The sequence below is a fragment of the Indicator indicator genome, chromosome 15 (assembly GCF_027791375.1).
Source record: "Indicator indicator isolate 239-I01 chromosome 15, UM_Iind_1.1, whole genome shotgun sequence".
Lineage (NCBI taxonomy): Eukaryota > Metazoa > Chordata > Aves > Piciformes > Indicatoridae > Indicator > Indicator indicator.
This window is the reverse complement of record NC_072024.1, coordinates 9,440,903-9,468,868: the sequence shown is the minus strand read 5'-3', so window position 1 is coordinate 9,468,868 and position 27,966 is coordinate 9,440,903. Positions and strand designations below refer to the sequence as shown.

The 27,966-nt window shown below is 42.2% G+C and overlaps 1 protein-coding gene across 1 annotated transcript in view; it reads left to right on the top strand.

Annotated features, from left to right (window-relative positions):
• Nucleotides 1–898: 898 nt before the first annotated feature.
• Nucleotides 899–27,966, top strand: part of PTPRG (protein tyrosine phosphatase receptor type G) — a 413,314-nt gene continuing 386,246 nt past the window's right edge. The window contains exon 1 of the mRNA XM_054387705.1: nt 899–983. Coding sequence (XP_054243680.1) covers nt 899–983 — 85 coding nt within the window. The remainder of the gene's footprint in view (nt 984–27,966) is intronic.

Genomic DNA, 27,966 nt, shown 5'->3' with positions numbered 1-27,966 from the left:
CCCCTGCAGCAGGCACCGCGGGCAGCATCAATGCTACACGTAACTTCAAGGAGACTGGGCGCGGACGGGAGCGCAAAACCCGACCCTGCCAGCGGCAGATCGCCTCGGCTGGGGGACACGATGCCCCCCAAACCCTCGGCCCCCTCCACCCACACGCAGTGCGCGGAGAGCGCTCGGGACGCGATGTGGCACCGGGCAGCGGCTAGGCTGCGCGCACACGAGGCGGGAAGGGGGGGGGGGGCACGGCGCGCGCGCGCCCCCGCCCCCTCCGCCGCGGCCGCTTTAAGGGCGGCGGGGGCGCGCCGCCGGGGCGCCCGGCGCGCCGCCGCCTCGCTTCGCCTCGCCTCGCCGCCGCGCCGCGCTCCCTCTCCCTCGCCCCGCTTTAAAGTCTCCGCCAGGATCCGGGCTCGCCCGCCACTTCCTGTACGGCAGGATGGAGCGCGCCGGGGCCCCGGCTGACCGCCGCCCGCCCGCCCGTGCGCGGAGGCGGCTTTGAGCGCCCCGACCGCGGCATGCCGCCCGCCCTGCTGCCGCTGCCCGCCTGAGCCGCGCTGCCCGCCTGAGCCGCGCTGCCCCGCGCCGCCTCGCGCCCCGCTGCGCGGGGGGTCCCCGCGCCCCGCCGGCGCGCCCGCTCTGTCCTCCTCCTGCACCCCGGCTCCGCGGCTTTTTACCCCGGTTGAGGAGGCGATCAGGAGCCCACCCGCTTTCTCCCGCAGGAAGAGGGGCGCGGGGAGAAACTTATTTTCAACAAGTTTGGGTTTTTTGCCTTTTTTGTTGTTTTTTGCTTTTGTTTCCCCCCCCCCTTTTTTTTTTTTTTTTGTTTTTTTGTTGTTTTTCTCCCTCTCCTGTGCGTTAATTATTTTAGCCCCTATTCCCCTTTCGATGTGCGGCTTTGGACATGCGGAGGCTACTGCAACCGTGTTGGTGGATCTTTTTCTTGAAAATCACCAGCTCCGTGCTCCATGATGTGGTGTGCTTTCCCGGTGAGTGAACGCGGCTGGCGGGGGGCTTCCCGCTGCCTCCACCACACGTGTCCGCGACCCCCGTGGGGTGCCGCCGGGGCACCCTGCGAGGGTGGATAATGCGCCGGGGACCGTGGGGGCCCCTCTGCACGGGTGGCTCCAACACTTGGTTTCCCCCAGCTCCATAGCATTCTCCCGACTGCGGGCAGCGTTACCCGCGAGTGGGGCCGTGTGCGGTTTATGGGCTCGGCTCCGCGCTCTCGGCGCGGTGTCCGCTCTCTCCGATGCACTGCAGCCCCCGACGGCGTGGGGCGGACGAAGGGGGTTATTGTGTGCTGCCCTTCCTTCGCGGGGCTGCCGTGGGGCTGCCTTTGTGCTGCGGGACTGCCCCTCGCTGCCCCGCAGGGAGCGTGACTCCTTGCTCCGATTTCTTGCTGCAGCCCCCCTCCCCCGCCAAAAACTTAGTTGTGCGCGGGTCTTTGCCCTAACCACCCCACTCATGTCCGCGGTGGGTGTCTCGCTGTGCCGGCGCACTGACCTTGGTAGGGCGGGAGGGGCGCGAGGGCTGCGCGCCCGCTCCGCACCCGCGGAGCCATTCCCGCGGCCATTCCCCACGCCCGTTGGAGAGGGGTTTTGAGGCCGCGGGGTACCCGGCGGCAGCCGTGCCTCCCACCCGCCTGTGCACCCTGTGGCTTGTATCTGTGCATCGCTGCTCGCCGTCCCCTTTCCCCTTCGTTGGGAAATGCATATGCTATCTATAACGGGGCCGGTGGGCGCTCGGCCAGTTCCGCGCTCCGCGGTGGACCCCCGCGTCCCTGTCTTCCCCGACCCGCGCCCCGGGAGCGCCCCCGGCCCGGGGGAACTCGCGGTGCCCGCGCGGGGCTCCGGCTCCCGCCGCCTCTGCAGTGCCCCCGGCCAGCCGCTAGGGGCGCTGTCGCGCCGCCGGCGCCCCCGCGGGGCCGCGCGCTCCCTAGTCCGCCGGCGCGCAGCGCGAGCCCCGCCCGCGCGCAGTCCCCGCGTGTCGGCCCCAGGGCACCGCGAGCGCCTCTGGTCCTGCCCTCGCCGCGTGTGCGGCTGACGGCGGCTGTCCGGGAGCGGCCGGCTCCGCTGAATGCTCGAAAGCGCCTTGTTTAATTACTTCTGACGGTGCTTCCTCCCTTCTGGCAGCGGTGGGTTGGTTGTGGTATGAGGGGCCATGGGCAGGGCGAGCCCCCCATCCCTCTGTGAGGGCCTCAAGGCCCCGCGACGACTCCTGTTTCTTCTGTGAGTTCCTGATGCAGCCGGGTTGTTGGCTGCGTCCAGGTGTGCGAATGTGAAAAGAAATAATTAAATTCTGGAGGCTTCATTTCTAGAAGTTCTTTATAGGAACTTCCTCTTCATTTTTCTTCTCTTTTCCTACAATACGTTTTTTTTCCTAACCCAAAACGGGGGGATAATTGGACAGACCCATCATATCCCAGTCCTTGCATCAGCTTCTCATATGGTAAAATTAAACGAAGCAAAAAAAAAAAGTTGGAGGGAGGGTAATACCACTGCAGCTCTTGAAGAAACATTTATCATCTTTGTATTGATTTTTTTTTTCTCAATTTCAGCCCTCAGAGTGAAGCCTTTCTCTCTGGTTCTGATATATATTGTACAGTAATTACATCTAGAAAGCAGGCTGCAGGAATGCTTCAGGAAAACAAGCTATGATGTAGGTTTAATATGACAGTATTGTATGACTTGCTGATTTAGATCAGTGTGTTTGAAACAGATAATATTTGCATTATGGTTTGAATATAAAGACAAATGCAAGCAGAGAGTAGTAGATCTAGGGATGTTTGCTGTGTGTAGGTGAAGCCTCTAATGCTTGAAGCCATACACCAGCAGTGTAATACTTGGGAATGTTTCAGGGTTGTTCGTAGCTAAAGATGTGCTTGGGAAGCAAACTATTTTCCAGAAGGCTTTTATGCATTTAGTTTTTGTACAGAGCTACCATATCTTAGTGACTTGGTTGCTCTTTTATGCGTTCTGCTGAAAAGCAGCATATTAATATCTGTGTGTGCGTGCGAGCAAGGGGGTGGTAAGCGAAATATCATGATAAACGGGGACGCTCCAGACTCTGATTCGGTACATCAGAGATGCCCGAGGCAGGAAAGCTGCAGGGAGGATCTCGGTGGACTATAACAGGACATTGGTGCTGACAACATCCAATGGCAAATCATCGGAATTTGTGTTGGCGGGGAATCCCGGCCGGATATTAACCGTTTAGTATCTATCACAAAATGTTTCATTACCTTTTCATAGCGTTTCCTGGAGCATTAGAGAATTTGTTACATTGTGTTCATTTACAAGTGTATTTCTTCCTTCTGCTTCATATGTAGCTCTTTGAAAGAGTGGCCACTGTTTGTTTTCTCGCCTGCAAATCACTTTGTAAAGAAACAAAAAGGCTACTTTTTCTTTGTTCAGCAACAATAAATGAACCATGCAGAAAACAAGTCTCTGCAGTATTCCTTTGTTAGGAGGATTGTGGTGGGTTTTCACTGTTTAAGTAGGTATTTCTGTTGCTATTTATTTGGTTGCAATCAAAGGAAGTAGTCATTCTCACACAAAAAGAGCAAAACATTACCCTTATCTTTCTCAAGTGTTAAGTTTAGTGTGTTTCTCTGTGGGCTTGTCATTGGTAATTGCATTGCTTAATAAATCAAACTAAGACAAGGTAAGAGAGGTTGTTTCCATGGGGTCTGTTGGCTCATTAATATAAATTCACAGAACCCAAAATCAGTGAGACACAAATAATAACTTTACTGTGATATCCTTATTACCTAGTTTCCAGCACTTTGCTAAGAAAGCACGTATTTTTGCCTTAAAAAAACCCACAACAATATTTGTGCCATTCTTCACTGTTCCTGTGACAGGCCGGTCGAAGGAGTGACAGTTATTAGCATTCTCTTAGGCTAGATGCATAAATGGAAGTAATTTTCTTGAGTCTAGATTAACTCCTTGGTAATGGATCAAATTGTTGCTGACCTGGTAACTGCCTGTAAATGGGTTTTGGATTTTGAGTCCTTATAGTTCTGAGCTGAGAGTTAATTTTGCATGTAACTGTCTTCTGCTTGGAGGAAAAAAATAGATGAGATCTTTTCCCTATGAACTAATGAAATGCTACTTCAGATTTTTTTTTAAAGGATCAGAGAAGACTGACTTTATTTATTAAAGATTTTTAAAGAGGAAGGTGCGTGCACGTGGAGAAAAACGGAATGTACAGGAGAGGGCCCTCCAAGACTTTATTTAGTCCTGTGGCTTTTATGAAGATGACACTTCCTACATTTTAATTATCCCTTATTTTCAGTGCCTTTTTAAAACATGTGTTACGTTACAGGAAGTTGCTAATGGAGTCCTTGCAGAAAAAGAACGTCAAGTGAGCCTTCCCAGGCTGTAAGAGCTGAGCTTGCTGGTATGTTTCTTGGGTGGCAAAACTCAAGGGAGAGCTTTGCTATCCATTAGTAGGTTTACAGGAGCTGATTTGCAGTTAACAGAGCCTGGGTACAGCTTTGGAAAGTCTTCAGGTAGTCACAGGAGCTACCTGTGCTAACAGCAAAAGTAGGAGCTTCCTAAATTACGGAGGAGGGAAGAAGCATTATGTGAGGAAGCAGTTTTTGGTATATTCAAAAAAGACAGAAAACATGATTTGAGGGTAATGGGAAATCCCTCAGTCATACTGAGGTGTTTGTGGTGTCTGCAAAACCTGTGTTCAGACAGGATGTTGCTCTGCTTGGAAGAATGAGGAAGATTTTTGCCTCTGTGTATGAGTTAAGATTTTTATTACTGCTCTCTTACCCACTATCTTCTCTCATTTTTGTCTAGGAAATGGAAATTTGGAAATTAAAGCACCTTTTTTTTTTTTTTTTTTTTTTTTTGATTCTGGTCAGAAAATGGATGTCTTGGTCAGAGCAGTGAAGAACTTCCATGAATCTAGCACAGAGATGTCCTGTTGTTTATCTGTCCCTTCTGCATCTGTGCTGGGAACCTCTGCTGGACAAGTAGTTCTTGCTTGGTGCCACAAAAACTCACTGGAGAACACCTATTGATTTTGTTAGGGTGATGGTTTCACTCCCAGTTTCTGGGTCTTTGCAGGGACAAGCGTCGTCTGAAGCTACTGAAGTATGTGCACTGAGTCAAAGCTGTACTGTTATCAAGTTGTACAAGTTTAATAGTTGGGGTTTGTTCCCAATTACAGAGAAGACAGATAAGGGTGTGGACTCTATTTCATCTTATGATCAGCGCTCAAGGACTAACATTTCTGAAATAAAATGTTAATAGTGTTGTCTCTAATTTCAATGTGCGAGTTTCATGGTTAAATTAAAGAAATTACTTCAAACTGTTAATCTCAATTGTCCTTGGAAAAAATGTTAATCATTTGGTTGCTGCTTTTTAGCAGCCAAATGAATATGATGTGCTCTGAAGCCTAAGGGTGTAGTAATAACACTGTACTTTAGCTAATATATAACTTTAATCTGAGAAATTATGAAAAAATGAGACTAATTTCTATGTGCTTCCATTTTTAAAGATTAGAGTGCCTCCTGTGTGTTGATGAAATTGTAATTATAGTTACAAGCCCATGCTACTTAAAGTTTAATTCTGAATACAAATTTTAAGGGATTTTAGGAAGTGGATTCTCATCAGGTGATGAAGTTCTCTTCTTAAAAGATATCATTTGAGGATGCAAATATGCACTGTATGGGTTAATTTATGGTTTGATATACCCCCTCTGGGGACTGCTTACTGCTTTAGGTGCCTAAATATCTTTACATTTTTTCCCATTCTTTGTGAGGTAAATTTCTGTTCATGTTTCTTCCAAGTTAAAATTGAGAACCTGCATCTTCTTGTACCAAGCTGATGGGAATGTGACTTCATCTATTGCCAGAGTTACTCCCAGGAAAAACTGGCCTGTATCATCTTTGTGGAGACATGCAAGGGTTGGAAGCAAAGCAGAGAAGGAAGATGTGAATTAATGCACACTTTCATACTAAGCAAAGGAACCTGGAGCATGGCCAGCTGGAGGTGCCCAACTAGCGAATAACTTTTGATGAAAGCAGTTAGCTTTTACATGTGTCAGTACACTCATAGAAAAAAAAATGCAGAGAAATGATTCTTAGTTGCTGTTAAATTTTCCATTACTCACTTTCTTGTAGTAGTTGATCATACCTGTTTTGTATGTTGACATGTATCCATTCATGTTACTTGCCCTTGGCAAGTCAGACTGGCTGCTTTCTTTTAATACTACTAACACATGGTACAGCTCTCAAGTCATCTAGCCCCACTTCAGTGAGGACAGGTGTACTCCTAGATGAATCAGGGCTACACAGATCATGTCTTCAAATGTTTGTCATTCAATGTACAGTTGTCGTGTTGCGGCACAGCTGCCAAGACGCAGTGAAATTCTGGTTTATGCCTTGAGCTGTCATTTACTTGTTTCCTAAGCCAAAGTTCTTCCCACCCAGAAAGTGAACAATGAATGAGGGTGGAGATTGCAAGCACAGCAGTGAAGATACTGTAGTACTCCGTGGATATTGCTGTTCTTGTTTCATTTTTCCTTTTCTCTGATTGCTAGCTGTATTAATAGAGGGCTGAAGGAAGCAGTGGTGGTGAATGAACTCCCCAGCTGACTGGAAGAGGAGGGAGGCCAGAGGGCAGTAAAGAAAGAAGTTGTGCAATCACTCTAAGATATGTTTTTATTACAGTGAATGGGCTCCCTTTAGAGCAATTTGAATTAGTCTTCAAGTGAACTATGGTTAAAGTAAAAGCAGTTAGTACATGGCCTTATTTATTTTTTATGTGGTTTTATTATGCATCTCTAAGTTTGCTTGGAAGTTGAAGTAGTAGAGTTCTTAATTATGAAGCCATTTGAATAATGATGGACCGTTTTCTAGAACTAAAAACCTGACCGCATCGTGCTCCTGCCAGCAGTACTGACACATAAAAATCTCAACTGATGTGGGTGTTGCAGTTTTTCTATGCTACCATTCTGCAGTGATGCCTGAGTATGTTTATCCTGTGCCAGTGCTTCCTTGGAGGGACTTTGCATTCATAGCATGGAGTCCTTTCTAAAGAAAATCTAGGTGTTTTCAGACTTGGATGCTTAGCTTAGGAAAGCTGCTTTGAAAAATCCTTTTCTCTGCTTTGCAGATATGTAATGAATGAGACCTTGAGTTCTGAAGACTTGAATTGGTATTTAGAAGCAAAATGTGGGATGTTATTTGGTCTTCTGGCAGCTGTTTTGTTCTCTTTTTTGAAATAAAATGTGCCTGTCTCTCTGACAGAGTGCTGTTAAAGGTCTTCTGTTGAGAGTCAGTTTATTCTGTTGACAGTAAAGGAAAGCTATCTGATAACTCCTTGCAGGCACAGCGGACAGTTGGTTTATTCCCCACACTTCACTCTTTCCATCTTCTGTCCTTGTAGCAGGCTTGTAGGAAACATACAAGGTGCTTGCTTTAATCAAAGTACTCCCTTGCTCTTTCTTTACATATACAATTTGGATTATTGTTTTTTAGCAGTCTGAAGTCTTAGACCTGCAGTCCCTTTGCCAGTTTGTCAGGCTGGCTGAAAAGCAGTGTTAGTTGTCCCAGAATGGAAAAGGATTTCACTCTAACAAGTGGTGAACACTAACTAAGCAGGTTGTGACAGTAGACTCACTTGTGCTGCCATGCTGGATAAGCCATTCTTCAACAGCTAAATACAAACAGTTATAGCTTAATCTTGCTGATTCTGAACAGCAAAGCCAGTTACTTTCTTTGGGCCTTGTTGCATTTCTTGAAAACCAGGATGTCTCTGAAGTAACCCCTCTACCACTGACAACCAGTGTGTGCTTTTGCATCAGTCTGATGTGCTTAGAAATGCTCTACTGTTAAATCTTCTTGGTTTTTTTTGGGTTGTTTTGGTTGTCTTTATTTCCCGTCCTTCTCTGGATTTTAAAAACTTGTTAGAAAGCAGTGAAGTTCCTGATACACATCTCAAAATAAGTAAGTTTTGGCTAAGTCTTTTAGAGCAAGCATAGTGATTTTATTTACTCTTTTTTTTAATTGTATGCTTTGATATTTTTTTTTTATGGGGGTCTGATATATATTTCTTTAACCCTCAATTTAGAGGTCTTCAGCATGAGACTTACATCCCTCCATCCCTGCCCTACTCCCCACCACCTGGGAGCTCCAAGCTGAGACAAAGATACCTAGTAGCTTTCAGATAATTAAGTGCAGATTACATTGCTATCACAAGTGAGTTTAAGGATTATTTTTTCAATAGACTTTCAGTGGTATTTATATTCCTAAGGTGCTTCTAGACTTCTGGAGATTATGGTATAGATTTCCTGCAGTCAATGTAGAGTTTGTGCAACATAACTTAAATGTAGCATCCATGTAGTAGGTAGGCAGAAATAACCAGTCAAATATTTCTTTTGTTGGCTTCCAAGCTATTTGCAACTAGTTTACTTATTATTCTTATAGTGTGGTAGCTTGTGTGTTTTGTATTTCAATCTATGCTTAAATAGAACTAAAATTTGCCTGTTGACAGCAGTTGCATCATATTTTAATTGGTGAGAACTGCTAATGGAGATTCTAAAATTAGTTGTGTATTTTTCCTTCTTTGCCCAAGGGTTTTGCATCAGATTATATGGCTTTTGTGTAGCTGTTTGTGTTCCAAAGCAACACCTTTGTGCAGTTTTACTTAAATAAGTGTTAAAATGATGTGCTCAGTGACAGCAGTTTTGGAAACTGTGACTTTTTAAATTGTTTCTTACTACATTGTTTATGCATTGTAAAGCACTTTTTTTTCTGTTTACTGTGAATTAATTCATTGTTACCTTGTAAACCTGGGGCACAACATCTGCGAGTTTATAATGTTTTGTCTTGGCATAATGGCAGGTCCTCAGCTGCTGGAAATTCTCATTGCACAATGTTTCTGTGGCAGCTTTCATCAGGTGAGGTTTTGCACCATAACCCTCATCATGGCATTATTCTGAGGAATGACTGTACATGTTCTTTTCAATTTTCCCATAGACTGGCTTTGTGTCAAAGGTGCACCCTTTTGATGCAGTCTTTGTGCTTTGGCAAAGGTGCCCCATTTTAATGCAGTCTTTGTGCTTCTTGGAGGATATCTTTTACTGTCTGGTCAAATACAAAACCATGTGTTTGTATGAGTCTGCTTGCTGTGAAGCAGAGGTGTCCAGTTCTCTGGCTTTTTGGAGGACACTTACATGTTTCAGTCCCTAGAATTGGTCTATGGAGACGTGTCTAGTTCTTTTGACCAAAGCTGTGGCTGTTGCAAAGATACTTGAGTTTTTGTCAAGTGCTGTGAGGTTTTTTTAATCAGTTGTTTGGTGTCCATTCTCAAGCGATGCTCAACTTTTTCTTGAGTAAAGTAGTTACTAAAACAAACACGCAAACAAAGTGGTTATTTGAATTACCTGCTGTAGTTATGAAACTCAAATACCACTTTAACAACTGTCTTATATGTTTAATTTTTCTTTACTAAAGAGCCTTCCTCTGATAATTTGCTACTGTGGAAGTACTTGCATGTTACAATAAAACCATGTCACAATGTTCTGATTAACTCAGTGTCCTGAACTCGACAAGCCCTTTGCTATCACATTTTATCCAGTCCTTGAATAATTTTTCTAGCAGGGTTTTTTTTATGTGTGTGTGTCTTTTTTCCAATCTCTTTTCAACTTCTTTTCAGAAAGGTGCACACCAGAACTGAACACTGGTATTATTCATATCATACTTGTGTGATTCTATTGCCCTTTCTATTTGTCCAAGTATTTTCTGTGGCCTATTTTCCTGCCACAGCAAGCAAGCTCGTGTTGATTGTTTGCCTGCTATGACTTTTAGATCCTTATTGGCATTAGTGTTGAACAAAATAGTCTGCTGTTCAGTGGATGTGGTCTGGATCACTAATTCTTAGGTTTTTTATCTTTATTGAAATAAATTCTTTAAATGTGTCTCTTTTTTTTACATGACTCAAATGCTGCTATTTTAGCAACAGAAAGAAGGGGAAGTTTCTTTGAACTCTTCTGTGATCATGGTGTCTTAGCTCCATCAGTTGTTCTGGTTTAGTTTATATCCTTTTGTAGCCCCACAGTTTTTAAGAACGTAGCAGTCAGTTTATCCCATAATAGTCCAGGTACCTTTTGTGGAGTTATCTAAAATGGGTATCTTGGTTTGACTTGTGTTACGTGTTGTAAACCGAAAGCTTCACACAGCTGCAGAACTATGAGACTGTGACCTTCTGAGAGTTATCGCTTGTGTGTGGATGACACTGGTGTGAGTATCACAGTTGAGCTTCATCAGAAACCTGGAGTGGGGATTTTGATTTGAATGTAACTCCAGGGAGGCAACAGGTTTCTTAGGAATGTGTTTTGGGGCTTTTGTTTTTCCCATTCATTCCCAAACCCTGTTACCCTTACTTATGCTGCTGCTTTCAGTAGAAAGTGTTTCGTGTAGCATCCTCATTTTCTGCTGCTTGATGGAGTTGAGGGGACTGAATATTGAGGAAATAGCAAGAATTTAGAAGTCCTGCTGTGTTATCTGTTTGTTTGTTTTTTTTTTTTTTTTTTTTGTTAGAGTGGCCTCCCCTGGATGCTTTCAGCTATTCATTTTGATTGTGTTAGTTTTTGGGCAAACCTGCACCATGCATCAAATGAGTAAAACTAATCCCTTCTGCTCCAGCTAATATTATCCTATCTGGGAAGATGCTCTGATGTCTGTGGAGGTAGATGAGAAGGTGGAGAGATCCTTATGACTGAAGGAGAGAGAAGTGCAGGCTTCCAAACGCTAGAGCCAAGCAACTGAGACCACCTGGTCCAGGTAGTATTGTTCAAGTTCTGGTATGCTGACCGGATCAAAAACTCAGTTGTCCTTGATCAATACTGACATTTCTCATGTATTTCAGAGACCAGGACACATTTAGAGCTGGGCAGGCCTGGGCAGTGTGTGCTACTTGGAGAACATGGATGAATGACCAGGCAGTGGGCCAGGAAGGTTTTAACTAGTGTTCAAAGTGATGGACTAGATGGCCATCACCAAAAGTCCCTTCCTGCATTGTTCTGTGCTGCATATACTCTTACAGTGCACCCTAAGGTCCTGACTGTCCCTGTGCTTGCCCCAGAGACTGGTGGACTAACATGTATCTGCAGCTGCTGCAGCTTGTGAGAGACTTATGGGCCAAGCTCTGCTGTGCATGGAAGGGGAGTGTGATGCCCAATGTTACTTGCTAGAGCGTGAAGCCTGCAAGTAATGGTTATACAAGTGTATGTCAATTTGTAACCTGGTCTGTATCAAGATTGGACTACTTCTGTTCCCTTGCACATGTACATCACTTGGGAAAACACACTGATAGTACTTAACATTTAATTGCTTCTCTTGATTTTATTTGTAAATTAGAATCTAGAGGATCTGTAAGGAGGGGAAAAAAATAGAGCTTAATTGGACAACATTTTAGAGTAATAAAAAAGACACTGAGCTTTCCAGGTTTGGGGGCTGAGACAAATGCAAACTTACTTACTGATCCATACATATGATATCATATTTTGACTACTGTCTAAACTGGTGGTCATCTCTGTACTAGATTGCTTAAGAATCTGTCTATCTTATCACATCTTGTATTCATTTATAGTTGTTTCCCTTTCTGGCTTCGTTGGAGAGACAGCTAGTGTTTCAACCTAAATTAAAATCAATAAGAAGCAATTTTGTTTGTTTTTTAACTACTAGAACAGACTTTCCTTTTCTAGCAAACCTCTGGGTGTGTTCAACTAAGTCAGTTGGTTTTTTCCATCAAGATAATTGCCAGACCTCATTAATTCCTAATTTTTGCCTATGTAGGAATGGGTTTGTTTTCCAGTATACCTAACAAAATGTCAAATATGATTTAAAAATAAACATTTATTCTAAATCAACACTGAGAAATAAATGTGGTAAAGAATACTTGGCAGTTAAAAGTAGTTTAAAAACCACTTCAGGGGAAGCATATGCTTGTGGGCTGTGGTGAATGTTGTTGACCCAGGAGTCCTGCACTGGCAGGGCAGCACAGACTTCCCCCAGCAAATTTGGGCACTGTTCTGCAGGGATAACTTCCAGTGGAAAAAAGCAGGGTCTGACTGATTCTCTGTGTCTTCAGTCCTTGGCTTGGATATTTCTGTATCACACCAATTCATGTAAGAGGCTGTTGTCATGTTGTCAGCTGGCTTTTTCCACACAGCCAGCAGATTGCCAGCAATAGCAATTAACCTGGGTCAAGTTCAGCGTGGAATTCAGACTGAAGCCATGTTGGTGCTTCCTAGATAAGGCAACGGTGAATCATCATGCAATATTAAAATAAACATCTGAAGGTAGTGCTCTGCTCAGGTGTCCAAATTAAGATGTGTTGGTGTTGCTGCTCTGGTGAGCTGATCACAGTGTGCAGGAAATCATCCTGCTTAGATTGCAGCACAGGCTGCCCAGATGGACAGAAGTGGACACATGACTCTCTAATGGTTGATTTCTGGGTTTACAAAGTTTATACAAGTTCAGTTTTCACTGGCAAGGTTTCCTGTCACTGATGCAGGCATCCAGTTGGAAGATTGAGTTTGTCTTAAGAAAGAGCATTTCCAGGAAGGGTAGACCAGCTGCTGTGCTGAGAACCTGGCTCTTGCTGCAGAAGCTTTTGCTAAGATTTTTGTCCTGCCTCTTCTGGTTGAAGTTGGGACCAGTGTGGGGTTTTTTCATCTTTTTTTCAAGTTGTTCAAGGTGAAACTTGATTCCCTGGAAAAAAAAACAAAAACTATGTATGCCAGTATTTTTACCAGCTAGGTTGCTGTGATTTTGGCCAATGCTTCTCAATTTCAAAATGTTCAAGAATTCCTGGAGTTCTTAATTCCAGATATAAGAACATTTTGGGTATTCTAAATCTCGTTTCCTGTTCAATTTTCCTTTGAAGTTCCTGAGTATTATGAGCTACCTGTTACTTTAATCTCTTGGATTTAGTTTTTTCTCTCTCTTCTTTTTTTTTTTTTTTTTTTACTTCCACTTGCTTTAATTCAGATGTGTTCATGAATCAAGGAAAAGGGCAAATCATGGGCTAAAGCAGACAGATCTGGCTACCCTGGTAATCAAAGCAAGACTCTGTTCCCATAAGTAAACTATTAAGCAGAGTTTTGTAGGAACTAAACAGAGTTAGCAACTAGATGAGACTAATGAAGAGCACAATCCCTTCATGCTTGAAGGCAGTATAAGTTGTGTGTGAATTTCTTGAAATTGATATCAAACCAGCAAACCATTTCTTTGAAACTAATCACTTAAAACCACACAGGAATTTGTTTCATGTGCCAAGAAGCCAGCTGTGTTAAATACATGAGCAGACCTGGTACACAGTGATCTGGGAATGCAAGGTAGAAGTGACTTGCCCACGCTCTAGTGACACCTAGCTGAGTGGATTCCAAGCAATACATTACAGCACAAAGATTCCCTGTCAAAGAGGTAATTAATACCTCGTGTCAAACATTATCTGCATGTACTGCTTTCTCTGCTTCAAGTTATTAAGCAGTGTGACCTTTTCTCTTTCAACAATTAGCTTTCAAGGTGAAAACCAACTTAGGAAGAAAATTAACTTTTTTCATTGGATCTGAGGAGTTGTACAATTTTGTGGTAGTCTTGATTACAGTTTCATGCTTCACAGTTTTGATTGCTGTCTTGATCGATGACTCTTCATTTCTGTAGTTTGAGAGTGCATTCCCCTATTTGCTTTTGTATTTGGGAGACATCTTCAGGCATTTTGGGTGCAGACTGTGTCTGCAGAGCCAGACGAGGCTTGTAAGATGCATGCTGCCAATGGGTAACAATTCCAGCTTGTCTCATTTGCACTCTATTAGTAACAAACTCACTTGCTAAATAATTCTGTTCTGATCTTCAGTTTTTGATTTACCTGACAGTTGGGTTTTCTGTTTGAGACTACGAGCACCCACTGGAATAAAGCAGTACTCTCTTTCTGGATGTTTCTAAGCCACATACACTGACTGCAGAGATGTGGCATGCAGTTTGATTTGCCTTTGCTTCTATTTGTGAAACAGGATGTCCTGGAGCTTGCTACCTTTGGTGGTATTCCATGGACATTATGTTGAAGCACATGGGTCTTACTGAGAGTACTCCCTTGATGAGCTGGAAATAAAATACTTTGTTTTGGTGAAATTCTTACTGAGTGTCTAGGTGATATGATACTGAGCAAAATAAAGGATCAAAGCCAGTAGCACTGTCCTGTCTGCTGTGGAAAGCTGATGAATTGTTCAGTGCTTCCCTTGGTGCTTTTCAGTGACTTCTGCTATGATGGATACAAGCAGCATCACAACAATTGGAACCACCTTCTAGCTCTCATGCTTGCAAGCAAAATGGAGAAAGCTTGATTTGTTTTGCTGCTTAAACCCTTGATGTCCTCACATGTGCTATGTGAGAGGCTTACTTACCTGTTTGTGTTTTATGATGTGATTCTGCTGTCCTCAGGATGATCCTTCAGTAATGCCAAGCTGGTTGTGAAGGAACGGGTGCTGAGGTTTTGTGTGCATATATGTATGTGTTTTTATGTATCTATTATACACACACAGAAGCTCCAGACCTCTTTGAGTTGGGCTTTAGGGATAATAAACTGTTAGTGTTTTCAGTATTTGCATCCTCTACAAAAAAGAGCTTAGTGTGGAGAAGTGTTTGTTATTCAGAACTATCAATAGCTTTAGAAAGCTGCTTTGCCGATCCTTTGCTCTTTTGTCTTGACTGTCTTCTGTTGACAAATTGTTCTGATGGTCTCTGGCCTTTAGTTATTCAGGCAGTCGTTGCCATGTGGGTACCTGAGCCACCATCCTTGCTGCAAACCCAAAATGCAGCAAGAGCTGCAGTGCTGCCTTCCTGAACACTGTATTGTCTTTGCTGTAGGTGTTTGCCTCTCCTCTGCAGGAATGCTCTCATTTGGGCTGAGGGCTCCTTTCTTTTCTCCATATCCCTGGGCCTTTGCATGAATGCAGTGTTTGCTATCCAGGTCCGGTGTGGGCTCCTTACTGGAATTGCCAGAGCATGGATATGTAAACTGAGGCTGTGTTGCTCTTTCCCTTAATGCTGAGCAGTTGAAACAGCCTTCCAGACATTAGGACCTGATTTTGGGTATTTTGTATCGCACCCTTACTAGCAAGGAGGATGCTCTGATGCTTTAGGATCAGCCCTCTGCTTTGTCTGGTCTGTTGAGCACTTCTGAGGTGCTGTTTTGCATTCCAGTTGCTATGTGTTGATACATACATATGTAGGAATACTACTGGTTTTAAAATCTAGCATAGTAGTAATTAAGCTTAGGAGTTATATACCCAAATAGGTTTCTTCCATTAGTAAAGCAGTTAGTAGGTGGATTAGAATGAATATTTAGCAGATGTTGTAGTAGTAGAGTAGCACTGACTTTACCTTGGGGATTCATAATGTGTGTCAGAGTCTATGCTTATAGGCCAAACTGCAAAATGAGATTCATGTTGTTTGGGGTTTTTTGGGGGTTTATTTTTTGAAGAGCAGTCCTCTCCAAAGAATGGATAAGGCTGCTTTATAGGGTAGAGAACTCCTTTGGTGGGTGATGCTGAAGTCAGATGACCTTGTCATTCCTTTTGCTGAAGTGTGTTTAGCTAATGGTTTTGTGTAAAATTTAAAGACAGAGATGGATGGATTTGTATAAAAGCCGATAGCACCTCTGAATTTTGCACCAAAGTTGGAGTGGTATGGAGGAAAGCTATATTGCATAGTAGCTATATTGCATCATTAGTTATACAGAACTCTTGGTTTTGGTCTGGAAAAAAACCTCTGTTCAGTTCAGTGGAGATTTCCACTTTGAGTGTGATGGCACTTTGTCAGATGGAATCTGACTAGTGAGTGATTTATTGTAATGTCGACAAGAAAAAAAATGTCTACTATAGGATACAGTGATAGAGGACAATGATCCTTCATTGTAGCTTCTTCCCTGAAAAGCTACAGTGGCATTGATGTCTCATTGTTTACATGTTGCTTCATCAGTTCGGGCAGTTTGCATCGTAGAGGGGAAATGTTTGGAGATTGCTTGTTTTCAAACACTAATGCATGTAGGCTTTTCCCCCAGCCCAAGAAGTAGCAAACAATTTGTACAATCATGTTAGCAGTCAGCTTGCTCCCTTTTCCTGTCTATGTTTCATTTTACCAACTATATATTTTCTTTAGTGTTTCAAGAAAGACTGAAAAAGCAATAGAACCTGTGGCACGGAATCTGTGTAAAATAGATATTGGTGTTTGAAAAGTCAGTTTAATTTTAGCATGTATTTTAACATAAACTTCAGCTATATTTTTCTTTGCCTCTTCTTCCCTAGTTCAGTTGTTTTTCTTCCATGCCAGGAATGTTTGTGAAGCCCAAAATTTTCATTGTGCAACACGTGAGAATTCTGCAAGTGACAACAAGGACACTGCGTGGTATAATATACCAGATGACAGGTGATTTGCCCAAGGCGTATAATAATTGAGATGATCTGATGATAATTTGAGGGTGTAGAAAAAAAACCCAACTGATTCTGGGGAACTGTGTATTGTAGAATCTTGGCAGCTTCTAATGTCCTGGTTTCAACCCTACTTGGAAGAAGCAGAAGTCTGTAAGAGCTATGGGATGTGTGGTCCCTGAAGACCTTGATGTCTCCTGATGTTCTGGTATCGCTGAGAAGGGCACCAATGGACAGGGCTGTAGCTATTTTTGAAATAACAAAAGTGGACAAACATGCCAAAAATATCTTCTTAGGTTGGCTTGTGTGTAACCAGAACTTCTCAGATGACAGTTTGCATTTTCATCACTTCCAGGGTGTAGAATCAGGTTGAATTGCTCTAGCTTTTGTTACTGGAGTTGGATCCGACAGCTACGGAAAAGCTGAGTCTGGTCCCCTGCCCCATTGCAATGAAGGCTGGTGTGAGAACATTGCACCTGTGACTGTCAAACTGAACTCCTTTGTTCTCCTTAGACCAAAGTCAGTCCTGAATGAGAATCATTTAAATTTGATTAGGCTGGAACAGTTTGGACCATGTTCATCACAATACACACAGCCTTTCCTGGCTTCTTATGTTCCTCTATCTTGTGTGATACTTAAAACAATGCAGTGAAAGGAGACACCAAGGGAGCTATCCAGTTGTTTCCTTGCCTGCAGTGACACAGACTGTGAAAAAGTGTGAGATTTCTCATTGCATTCTCCCAGCTGTGTGAGCGTGGCCTGAGAGTTCTGGCTTGGTTAATGTAGGAGCTTGGATAACTGAAGATGTTTGGATAAGAAGCTCTGAGGAGGGTGGCTGTGCTTTCTGTCTCCTAGACTCTGCTTCAGCAGGGTGCTAGCAAAATTATTGATAGTGCTTTCAAGACTTGATGCACAAAGTTGAGCTGTTGCATGCCCAGGCATAATGCACTCAAAGCTTCATGAACCAGCTTGCTGAAGCCAGGATATCTTCTTTCACTGCTGTGGCAAAGGAAAAGGCAAAATCATGTGCTGCAGCTTGGGTTTAACTAAGTTTAGATATCAGCTGGCAAGACTTCCTCCTGCTATTATCCTTGTGAAGACAAAGAGTGAGAGAGCAGCCAGGGTACTGTGGCACTGTGTATCTCAGAAGAGACAAGCACCTTTTTGGTTAAATACCATGCCATCAGGGAAGTTAGACTGTCAGAAAGCCACCTTAGCTGGGAGCTATACATGAACGTGTCAGCCTAGCTGATACCACTCCTTGGATATGAAGACAAAAAGTGTATATTGCACAGCAAAGGATTGATCTGTTTGAATGGATTCAAGATACTTGTGAGGATTGTGGTATGTGTGGGCACTGTGGCACTAGGAGACATTCAAAGAGGAAGAGATAGTGTACATTCCCCAGGAAACTGATTTTTTTTCCTTTAATAACTTGAATTTCATTTGCATGTTTCTGGTTCCTGTCTATCAGACCACCCAACACTTCAGAAAAAAGAAGCCTTTCCTCAGTGTTATCTGAGTGCTTCAGTCCTAGGGGACATTTACAGCTACACCTTCACAAGGCTGGCTTCTGGATAAATCTGGTTTGCTCTTGAGCTTCATAATCATGAAGTCAGCATTGATACTGAGCTGGTAGAATTTTTCAAAGAGAGCAAATAGCAGTAGTCTTTCTATTTCTCTTCAGGGAGATCTCTTCTGAGAGAGGCTGTAATCTGGTAAACTGATGTGCAGTGGCTGAGACAGATCAAAAAATGATATGTCTGCTAATTACTGAATAGTTTTCAAAAAGGCAATTTTTTGGGTGTGTGTCTCTAGGAGATGTTATTGGACTGCTGTTCATCATGTAACAACCATCTTTGCAAGCCTGAGCTTTCATTTAAAAAGGCATCATTGTCTGTTAAATGTTTGGGCATTCATACTCCCCCTGGGTTGATCAACTGTTTGAAATGAATTATCTCACAATTCTGTCACAAATAAAGAATGGTATGCTCAGGTGAAAGGGTTTGTCTGTTTCATAGATTGGAGAGATATGCTCAGTGAAAATGAACATCCTCCCAAGGTTAAATTATCTACTTACAGCTCCTCCAATTACAATGTTGGGTAGAAGAATTTAAATTTTTTTTTCTAAATGTAGATAAGAGTTAGCAAAGGACAAATGATATAATTGGAGGGGGAGAGAGAGACTTCATACATGCTTGCTTCTAAAAGACTGAGAGGATAAGATGACAACAGTGCCAGGGAGCTGCCTTTGGAATTCTTAGTCCTTTCTGGTTGCCTTAATCTCAAGCAGACTTTGCAGGTTGGGGGGCGGGAAAAAAGGAGTTAGTATTTGTGTAAAAGCTTTTTGCAACTTCTCACAGGTGTGCTGTGTAGGTCTGGATGCCACCTGGTCTTTTTGTAAGAAAAAAAATAACACTCAAATTGGGATGTATAAATAGTCTGCATTTTGCTCTTCTATAGCACAGAAGAATGTATTCGCTGGTGAGTTGAATTGACATATTCCTTTATGCACAAGTTATAGCAACTTAAATGAAAATTACACTCATAGCAAGAGAATGCACTCTGCTTAAATTAGATAAGGAGATTATGACAGAAAGAGATCATTGAATAAAGAGGTCTTGAAACTAGCCAATGAAATGAATGTATGACTTCAAACTTTGTCTTGCCAGAATTTATTAATAAAACACGATGAGGTTTTTGGAATACAATGAAGACCTCTTCCTTTGAAGGTTACAGTGTAATTTGTGTAATTGTGTTAGTGTAATTTGACTTCAAGATATGTCCTTGTAATTTGGTAAACTGCAGATCTTACTCTGATCTATTGCATTTTTCTTGTGCCTAATATTGATGTGCCTAATTGCCTCATAAGTATATACTCAGTTTAAAGCCATTGCACAGCCCTCTGGACCTTGAGAAATTCACTTTGCAGTCTGTAATGATAATCTCTGTATGGATCTTATCTGTGAAGCAGCTGGCCACCTTTGCTTGCTTCCTCAATAAGTATACGCAGCTAATTGCTGTTCCAAATAACCTCATTCTGCTGTCATACAGCTGAAGAAAACTTACTGTATGACACCTTAATTTTTCCCAGTTGCAGGATGCCCTCTTTTGGCAGGGAAGGCAGAACACAGCAGTGACAGGCATCCTCTTGTCAGGAGCTGGCTGATCCTCCCCTGACAAAACCCCCAGCACTATCCATGTTCCTGGATGTGTTCCTGTGTGGCCTGTCCTTGGTGATCCAGCTTTGCCAGGCAGGTTTGACTCGATCTCCAGAGGTCCCTTCCGATCTCTATCGTTCTGTGATTCTGTGTACAGCTTTGTTTCACCTGGTCCTGTACTGAAACTGAGTTTCCTGCTGGAATGGGATATGAAAGTAGCTTTGGACAAGGCAGTGATCAGTGTTGGTAAGATGTATATTTAATCTGGAACATAAGCTTAAACACTGCAGAGGAAGGTAAAGCCAAATTGGAAAAGAGGTGCCCATGGGAAGGTTGAGGGTGGAGTGTCATATTGAGAAGTCAAAGTCAGTGGAACTCTACATGTAGCCAAAGCTGATTCAAAGATGGGGTTTAGTGTGGTGCAGTTATTTCTTTGTTGCCTTTACACAGAAGGGCCCAAAGAAATGGCTGTTGTTAAAACCATTGGAAATGTAAAGTATCTTTAAATCTTAAAATTGCACAGAATCTTTGTGGAAAAGTATTTAGGAAAGATGCCTCTTCACATATGTATTGATTCTTAAATGAATGGCATGAGACTTGAAAGGAAATTGCATCATTTACAACTTATTTCTACAGCCTTGAATCGAAATATTATGTGTAGAGTTCAGAGCAGATGATATTGAGTGAAGTTATACAAGCTTAATAAAAATAAACTTACACATGACTTTGCATAAGGAGGGAGGGGGAATCAAAGGACTAACAAATTTGCATAGATAACATTTGAATTGTTAATTCATATTGCACTTCATTGCAAGGATGTCATTTTTAATTAAGAATAAAACGTGGTAGATATTTTAAATGAGAAATGATTATAATTGCAGATGGAAATTGAGGTAATGAGAACTGGTTTAATTAATTGTTAAAACTGAATATTTTTCTTTTTTGTTCATGAGCTTTTAGTCTATGGACACCAGCATTTGTTGATGTGTATATCTAAACATACCATGATTAAGACATGAAATGTTGGCAACCAATACAGTTTTAGTCTGAGTTGTATCAGTTACTTGAAAGGGTCTGTTTGTATGGATGGACTTTTGAGTGGTTTTGGTAGACAGTCTTTGCAGGACTGGTGTGAAATGGCAGTGTAAAAACAATTTCCAAAATGTCCTTTGTAAACTATATTTGTCTTTTTACTATGGGTCTCACAGATGGTGGAGAACAGAGAGTTGTTCATACCAAACTACCTTGAAAGTTCTCCATTGATGAATATGACAATTCTGTATTGACCTGAATTTACCTCTGCCAGTTTTTGTTGATCCAATGTGCTCTGACAGTGGCTAACCAGCATGGCCCTTCTGGAAGCTGTGGGCAGTGCTTTGTACAGCTGAACAGATCCATGCCTGCAGAAGAGGGATGGAGAAACTGGGATGTGTTGTTCCTATCATCAAAATCCCTTTGTATGTCTGGAAGGGTACCTGTAGCTCCGTAGAGTAGCACCTCCAGCAGAAGTCTGCAAGGGGAGAAGATCGTGATATTGGAGAGAAAGAACCTTCAGGACTCACTTCTGCCTGGAAACATCATGGAACAGGTCCTCCTAGAAGCTCTGATAAGGCACACAGAGAACAGGGAGATGATTTGAGACAGCCAGCATGACTTTACGAAGGTGCATGTCCTGTCTGACCAACATAGTGGCTTTCTACAATGGACTACCTCAGTGCACAAGGGCAGGGCAATGGATATCATCTATCTGGACTTCTACAAGGCTTTTGGCACAGTTGCCCACAACATCCTTCTCTCTAAGTTAAAGAGATATGGATTTGATGGATGGACTATTTGGTAGGTAAGGAATTGGCTGGATGGTCACATCCAGAGGGTAGTGGTCAATGGCTTGATATCCAGATAGAAATGGGTCACAAGTGGTGTCCTTCAGGGGTGTTTAGGGGACCAGTGCTGTTTAATATAGCAGCTTTTCAGTACCCAAAGGGGGCCTACAAGGAAGCTGGGGAGGGACTGTTCACAAGGACATGTAGCAGTAGAATAAGGTGCATTGTTTTTAAACTACAGAAGGGTAAATGTAGATTAGACATTAGGAAGAAGCTCTTTAGTATAAGGGTGGTGGAACACTGGAATGGATTGCCCAGAGAGGTGGGTGCCCCATCACTAGGGACATTGAAGGTCAGTCTTAGCAGGGCTCTGAGCAACCTGATGTAGTTGAGGATGTTCCTGCTTACTGCAGGGGGACTGGACTAGATGACCTTCAAAGGTCCTTTCCAACCAAATGCATTCTATGTTTCTGTGCCCATATAGAAGCAGCCCTTGTATTTTGCTGTGGTCTCATGGTAGTTTGGGCATAACCTGTTCTGTGCAGAATTGGATGGTGCCACTGTTGAGGGTCCTTTGGCCCCGCATGCAGCACTAGAGTCTGGGCCCCTATGGGAGCTGTCTGTGGGGTTTGAGAGTGAGATGCTGTGGGGTGACACAACTGTTCAGTATGTGCTTCTAAATTATGAGGTTTTTTTACGTGTTAAAACTTTAATAAGGTCTCTTAAGATTTACCACCTTGTTTTCAGGGAAACACAGCACAGAAAACTACAAAACAACCATGTTCTAGTCAGATAGCTGTGACACTTGAAGTAAAAAAAAATGTATATGTAGAATTCTTAGAAATAAAGAATTCTTCTGCTGTTTGGAAACTTGGTAAACTTATTTACCAAGCTTAGAGCTTTGTGGCCGGAAAGGGTTTTGAAGTGAACAAAATTAGTGTTGCCACTTCTGTTAAGAACCATGTATGAAGTCGCTGTCATCACTGGCTGCAGTGGGACTTGGAGAGGACACAATTAGCACTAATTGGAGTTGCGTCTGAATCTTCTGTCTGTTGGTACGAGAATGGACCCTTGAAGTGATTGGCAGGAACTACCTGGCTGCTCTAATTCCCTGAAGAGCTGCTCTGTTGCATTGCAGCACGTCAGAAATGAAACGAGTGTTTACCAGAAGCGACCAGCTAGCATGCCCCAATTATCCATGCAGCACAGATGCTGAAATTTAATGCAAGTTACACAGTATGCTGGGTACTTGTAGCTCTAATAAAGATGCACTAATTTTTTTTTTTTTCCTGAGGAGTGTAGAGTTTTGATACCTGCAGATTTCATTGCTCTCTGATGCTCTGCAGAATAGGTGTGAAAGAAGGTTTGGCATAGCAAGGAGGTGCGTAACCTTTTTGGTGTGAGTGGTGATTTTATATTTTTTTGGTTTGGTTATCTTAGATCTTTGTCTTGTCAGGTGCAAAGCAGTACTTCAGCTGAAATCTATCTTGTATTACCCCTGTTGGTCATGTGGAAAAAAAAAAAGCCAAAGTAAATAAAAACTTTATGAGCAGAAAGATACATCTCTGCTTGGCTTTGTTGCCCCTGGGTAAATAAAATAGAAACCCAAGAAGTATACTAATATTCAGTGAAATTTACTTGAATGACAACATAGTGGTTTTTTTTTTTCCTCTGAAGTATGTAACCAGAGATATGAAGTATGGTAATGTCACTAGGGTAATATACAGCTGATAGCAGTGCATTCATTTGCATTTCTTCTCCCTACCTTGTGTTTCTTTTTTTTCCCTGCAGCACATGTGTTGGGAATTGAAAATGCAGTTTGCCTATTATACATTGGCAGTAATCTTTCAGTTTTTTTTAATATAAAAAATGAGGCCACAAACATGAACAGCCACTGATGTATGGGGCTATTGATGGGAATTGAATTTGCAAAGGGAAAATGGGATTTGGTTGTAGTCTGAAATGATAATGATGTAGCCCAAATGGATTTGTAATGGTCATTCTTTTTTTTTCTTCCCTGCAATTTTGTGGTTTGACAAAACATTTATGCAGGTGACTAGGGAAGTAGCAGAGGCTCACTCTGAGTGGGAGTTAATAGCTGATGGCAAATAATAAGTATGCAAAGTCTGAGCTTGAGCCTGTTCCCACAGACTTCATTAGGAGAAGGAAGGGATGGTGTGATTTATTTTCTTAAGAAGGGAAAAAATGGTTGGAGTGGTGCTTCTTTGGGAGGCTTAAGAAATTATAAAAGAAAACGTACTTTGACATGAATTCTTAATGTATGAATTTGTAGTAGCAACACAGTGGATGCTCTGTGCAGCACATCAAATGTATGAGAGACTTTTCACAGTTTCTACCTAAACAACGACTTTGCCCTGAAGAGTTTCCAGTTGAACTATGATCAAACTGATGTGCATTGCATTGAGGTTCTGTGTTAGATACTTGTGTTCCTGTAAGCTGTAGCTGTAGCAGTGTGACAATCCCCCCAGCCTGTCGACTGAATTTTGGGCTACTGGGGAACTGCAGGATTTTCTCTATATCCTGGGTGCAATTTTATGTGCCTTATGCTAACTTCCTAGTTGGTGGAACTCTGTCTTCCCTCTTATGAGAGCAAGGGGAGAATGATATGTAATGTTCATATAGGCAGAACAAATTGGTGGTGACAGGAAAGTTATAATTTAATGGTATGGATTTTTTGGGGGGCTTTGTTTTACTCGTTTCTTTTTTGGTTTTTTTTTTTTTTGACCAGTGAATGGCAGTTGTAAACTGCCTTCCATTTCAGCTGAGTATAGTCCTTGTTAAATGCCGTGCAATTTAAAAGTATGAATAGAAGTAATTATAGAGCATAGGAAAAGTGCTTCTGGTTTTATAAATATATTCCCTATTATAATTTTTTCCATTTAAAATCAATACAGCCAGTGGTTCAGATGCAAAGGCTGAAACACATGCCCACGTGTAGGAATGTGCTTTCAAATGGTAGAAAGCAAAAAGGGAGTGTGTGTGTGTGAAAACAACGCTGATTTACCTGTAGTATTACCCTCATTTTCCTCGTGCTGATGATTAAAGCCCGAGCTTTTGGAAAAAGAGCTTGGCTTAATGCTCTGAAGCCAAGCTGTGATGCAATCCTTGTGGGGCCTTCCTGGGGGAGAGCAGGCAGCTCCAGGGTTGCTTGTGCGCCGCAGGAAACCGCCTATTGTGAGCAGAATCTCCCGAGTATTTCCTGCAATGTAACTCCAGCTATTTTGGCTACAGGCCTTACTGCTTTTGTAATATTTTTTTTTTCGGTAAGCATTCCATGAATGGTCCTGGTGCAGAAAGGCTGTGAGCATCATAAGTCTGTTTATTTTAATTGGCTTTGCTCTCCTGATAAGCTAAAGGCAGAAAGAGGCAGGCAGCTCAGAGGGCTGTGGGTGTGGTTTACATTTGCTTAAATATCAGCATTTGGAAACTGCTGGTTTGATTTATAACCGAGTGAGACTGAAGCGAGCTGGGTTAGTCTGGCATCCCAGGTGTGTGAACTGTTTGGAGCAGAGGCTGTTTCCCTGTCTGTGTAGTGTTCAACACGGCTGCAGAGCTCCTGGAGCTTTAGAATGCTGCAGCAGTATAAATAGCATTAAGGGATGGTACTTTTCTCTGTCACCTTCCTTTGTGAAGGATGGCAGTTTCCTCTCCTAATCCATTGTTTTGGTCCATTTTGCACAATGATAAAGAAAAAGCTGCCAAATGCCAATACGTGCCTGTCACTCTTCAGTAGTCACCGTTGAATCCAGGAAAACTCTGCTGGGTCTGTCCTCATAAGAGTGCTTACAGGATAAGTTTTGGGGTTTTATTTTCTTTTTCTATGAAACTGCTAAACGTTTCCCTTCACAATTTTCAAATGTTAAAATGAGACTGCATTTGCCAATGGTTATTTTAAAAAACACTGTTGTACCTTTTTAATCTCTTGCATTGCTTCTAATGGAGTGTATTTTCTGTGAGAGATTTACTCCTTATTGTTTGTCTGTTTAGGGCTGGCTGCTAAATAAGCCAATTCCTTCCTATTCTATAGCAAATCATGTTTGTAAAGTGGTGGTCTGGAACTTTTTGAGCTGTGATGTAATATGCACTTTTAAGGAACAATCTTGGGAGGAGGTGCACTCCTAAAGTTGCTTTGCAGTTTCACCACAATGCAGTGAGTTTTGTGAAAGGCCAGGTGCCACCAGTTGCAAAAGCTTGGCTGAGGCAGGGTTTGTGAGTGTCTCTTCTGGAGCATCACAGTTGCAAGCATTGTTAAAAGCCGTGAGAGCTCTCAGATAGCACAAGCCTACAGCCAGCCTGTGTGACATTTTGCCTTTGTGCTTGAGACACTGCCAAATAATGGTGGATGGAATCATTATGTTGTTGACTGTTGAAGCAGGAGCTCTTTGCTAATATAGGACAGACTTTTACTTTATGATAATATTGTTTTGTACTCCCTGTGTTCCCAGCTAGGTTGTTATGTTGCAGCCATCACTACCTTTGGTTTAATGCAGTGTTCCTTCTGCATTGGCTCAACAGCCCATTTTCAGCTCTTGGCTTTATATCAGGAACATACTTTAAAATGAACTTAACTCAGATTCTTTAAGTGTGTTATTGAATTGGAGCCAAAGTAGTGAAAGTGAGAAGTTTCTCACCAAACAGGATGATAATTGTTCTTTTAATGTTTGTTTTTGGTTGTTTTGTTGTTGGTTTTTTTTTTTTTCTTTTTTCTTTTTTTTACAAAAACTAGAAGTAAATTCTTTTTCAAGCTGCTTAGGTGATTTTGCTGCCTGGTGTTGCCCTTCTGTTTTGGCAAGATATATATTTGTTGCTCTAATTTGCTGCATGTACACTTCAAATGCCCTTTCATGCACTGCAAAGGCAGGAAAGTCGACTTGCCATTGCAACTCAGTTTGCTCAGATAGAGCAAACTTTCTGCTGTTCTGAGGGGTAGGTTCTGACTTCTGCAGTTCTGTAGAGGTTCACACAGCTACAGCTCCATTATGAAGTATTTTGGTGATACCTATTAATAGAGTGTAATTGTCAAGAGTAAGCCAGTGAAGTTCTGGTTGATCAGTGAAAGTACTTTACAGTGTGTGCAGACATATTTTTTTTTGAATACCTTTATTCAGTGGCTCAAGGTTCGGTTGTTTTACTGGAAGTAGCAAGTATTTTTTGTCTTTTCCTGACTTACCACCCGCATAAAACATTATGCTCATGAAACATTTATGGGAGCAATCCATTAACAGGAAGACAAAGGTTTCCCCTCTGAAGAGAATCGCCAAAATGTCCTGATGAAATGAAACCTCTTCCCCAGCTGTTTTGTATGCATTATTGCTGCCTCTAACTGAAAGTTTAAAAGGTCTGTGTGATGTAATGCAATGATACCTTTGTGTGCAAAGCTGCTTGGAAGCAATCTGAGTCAACAGGAAAGCAATATCTTCTTAAAGCTTGTGACTTATATGAGTTTTGTGATCTCAGGTATGAAGGAGATAAAAAGGGCAAGGGTTTGCTGTAGATTCTCTTGAAGGCATGTAGAGTTCTTGAAGTAGTAATAAATGGCAGATTAAAATTGATCTCGGTGAGACTTCCAGTGTTAACCAGTGGTATGGAAGTAAATGACTTCAGTGTTTTGGCTGCTTCATCAAACAGATCATGTTGTATGGTGCTGTCAAAAACTGTTTTACCTGAAAATTTCAGCTGTGGAAAGAGCCTTTCTGGAGTATCTCTGAAATAGTAAGCTTAAAATGATAATGAATGATTGAATGACTATTTGTGTGTATATACACACACATCATTTTAATGGAAGAGATAATGTTCTCAAAGACAAGATTAAGGATTCAGAGGAGCATTAAAAGCAGAAATATTGTTTCTAAGTGAAAGGTAGATGAGAATTTATTATTAAAATGTTTAAATAATAATTAATACTGAAAATAAATGGCAGAAGAAAAAACTGTCTTGTTCATCTGGTATATATGAGCAGTTTTAAAACCATGATGTGCACTGAATCACTTCCTTGAAGTGATAGGATTACTTGGTATGTTGTTACCAGGGATGGTTCTGTTGGCTTGGATGCATTCAGTGGAAGAAGTGTGTTGTCTTACAATGGAGGGCAACTGCTGGATGAACATGGTGATAGGCCTAAAATAAGGAGCTGTTTGAATACAGAGTCTGCACACAGCCTTGATCAAATTTACCATCAGCCAAAGTGAGCACATTTCCGCTGAAGTCAGTGGAGTTGTGCCTATTTTCACTACTTAAGCTGGCAGATGGTTTGTGATCAACCTTCAGGTATGAACTGGATTGAGTGTCTGCTGCAGTATGGAGAGTGTGGGGCACATCCTTGGTGTTCTCTGCTGTTGAAATACCTCTTCATTGTACTCTGGGTTTCCCTGAACCTATACACACTGAAATAGTTACATGGAGAAGTTTTTAAGAAATAAACATAGAGAATTTTTATAAGCAGTTCTTTGTTTGTTATAGATTTAATTTCTTCTGGATGTGTGGACTGTAGGTGATTAGTCATGCCTGGC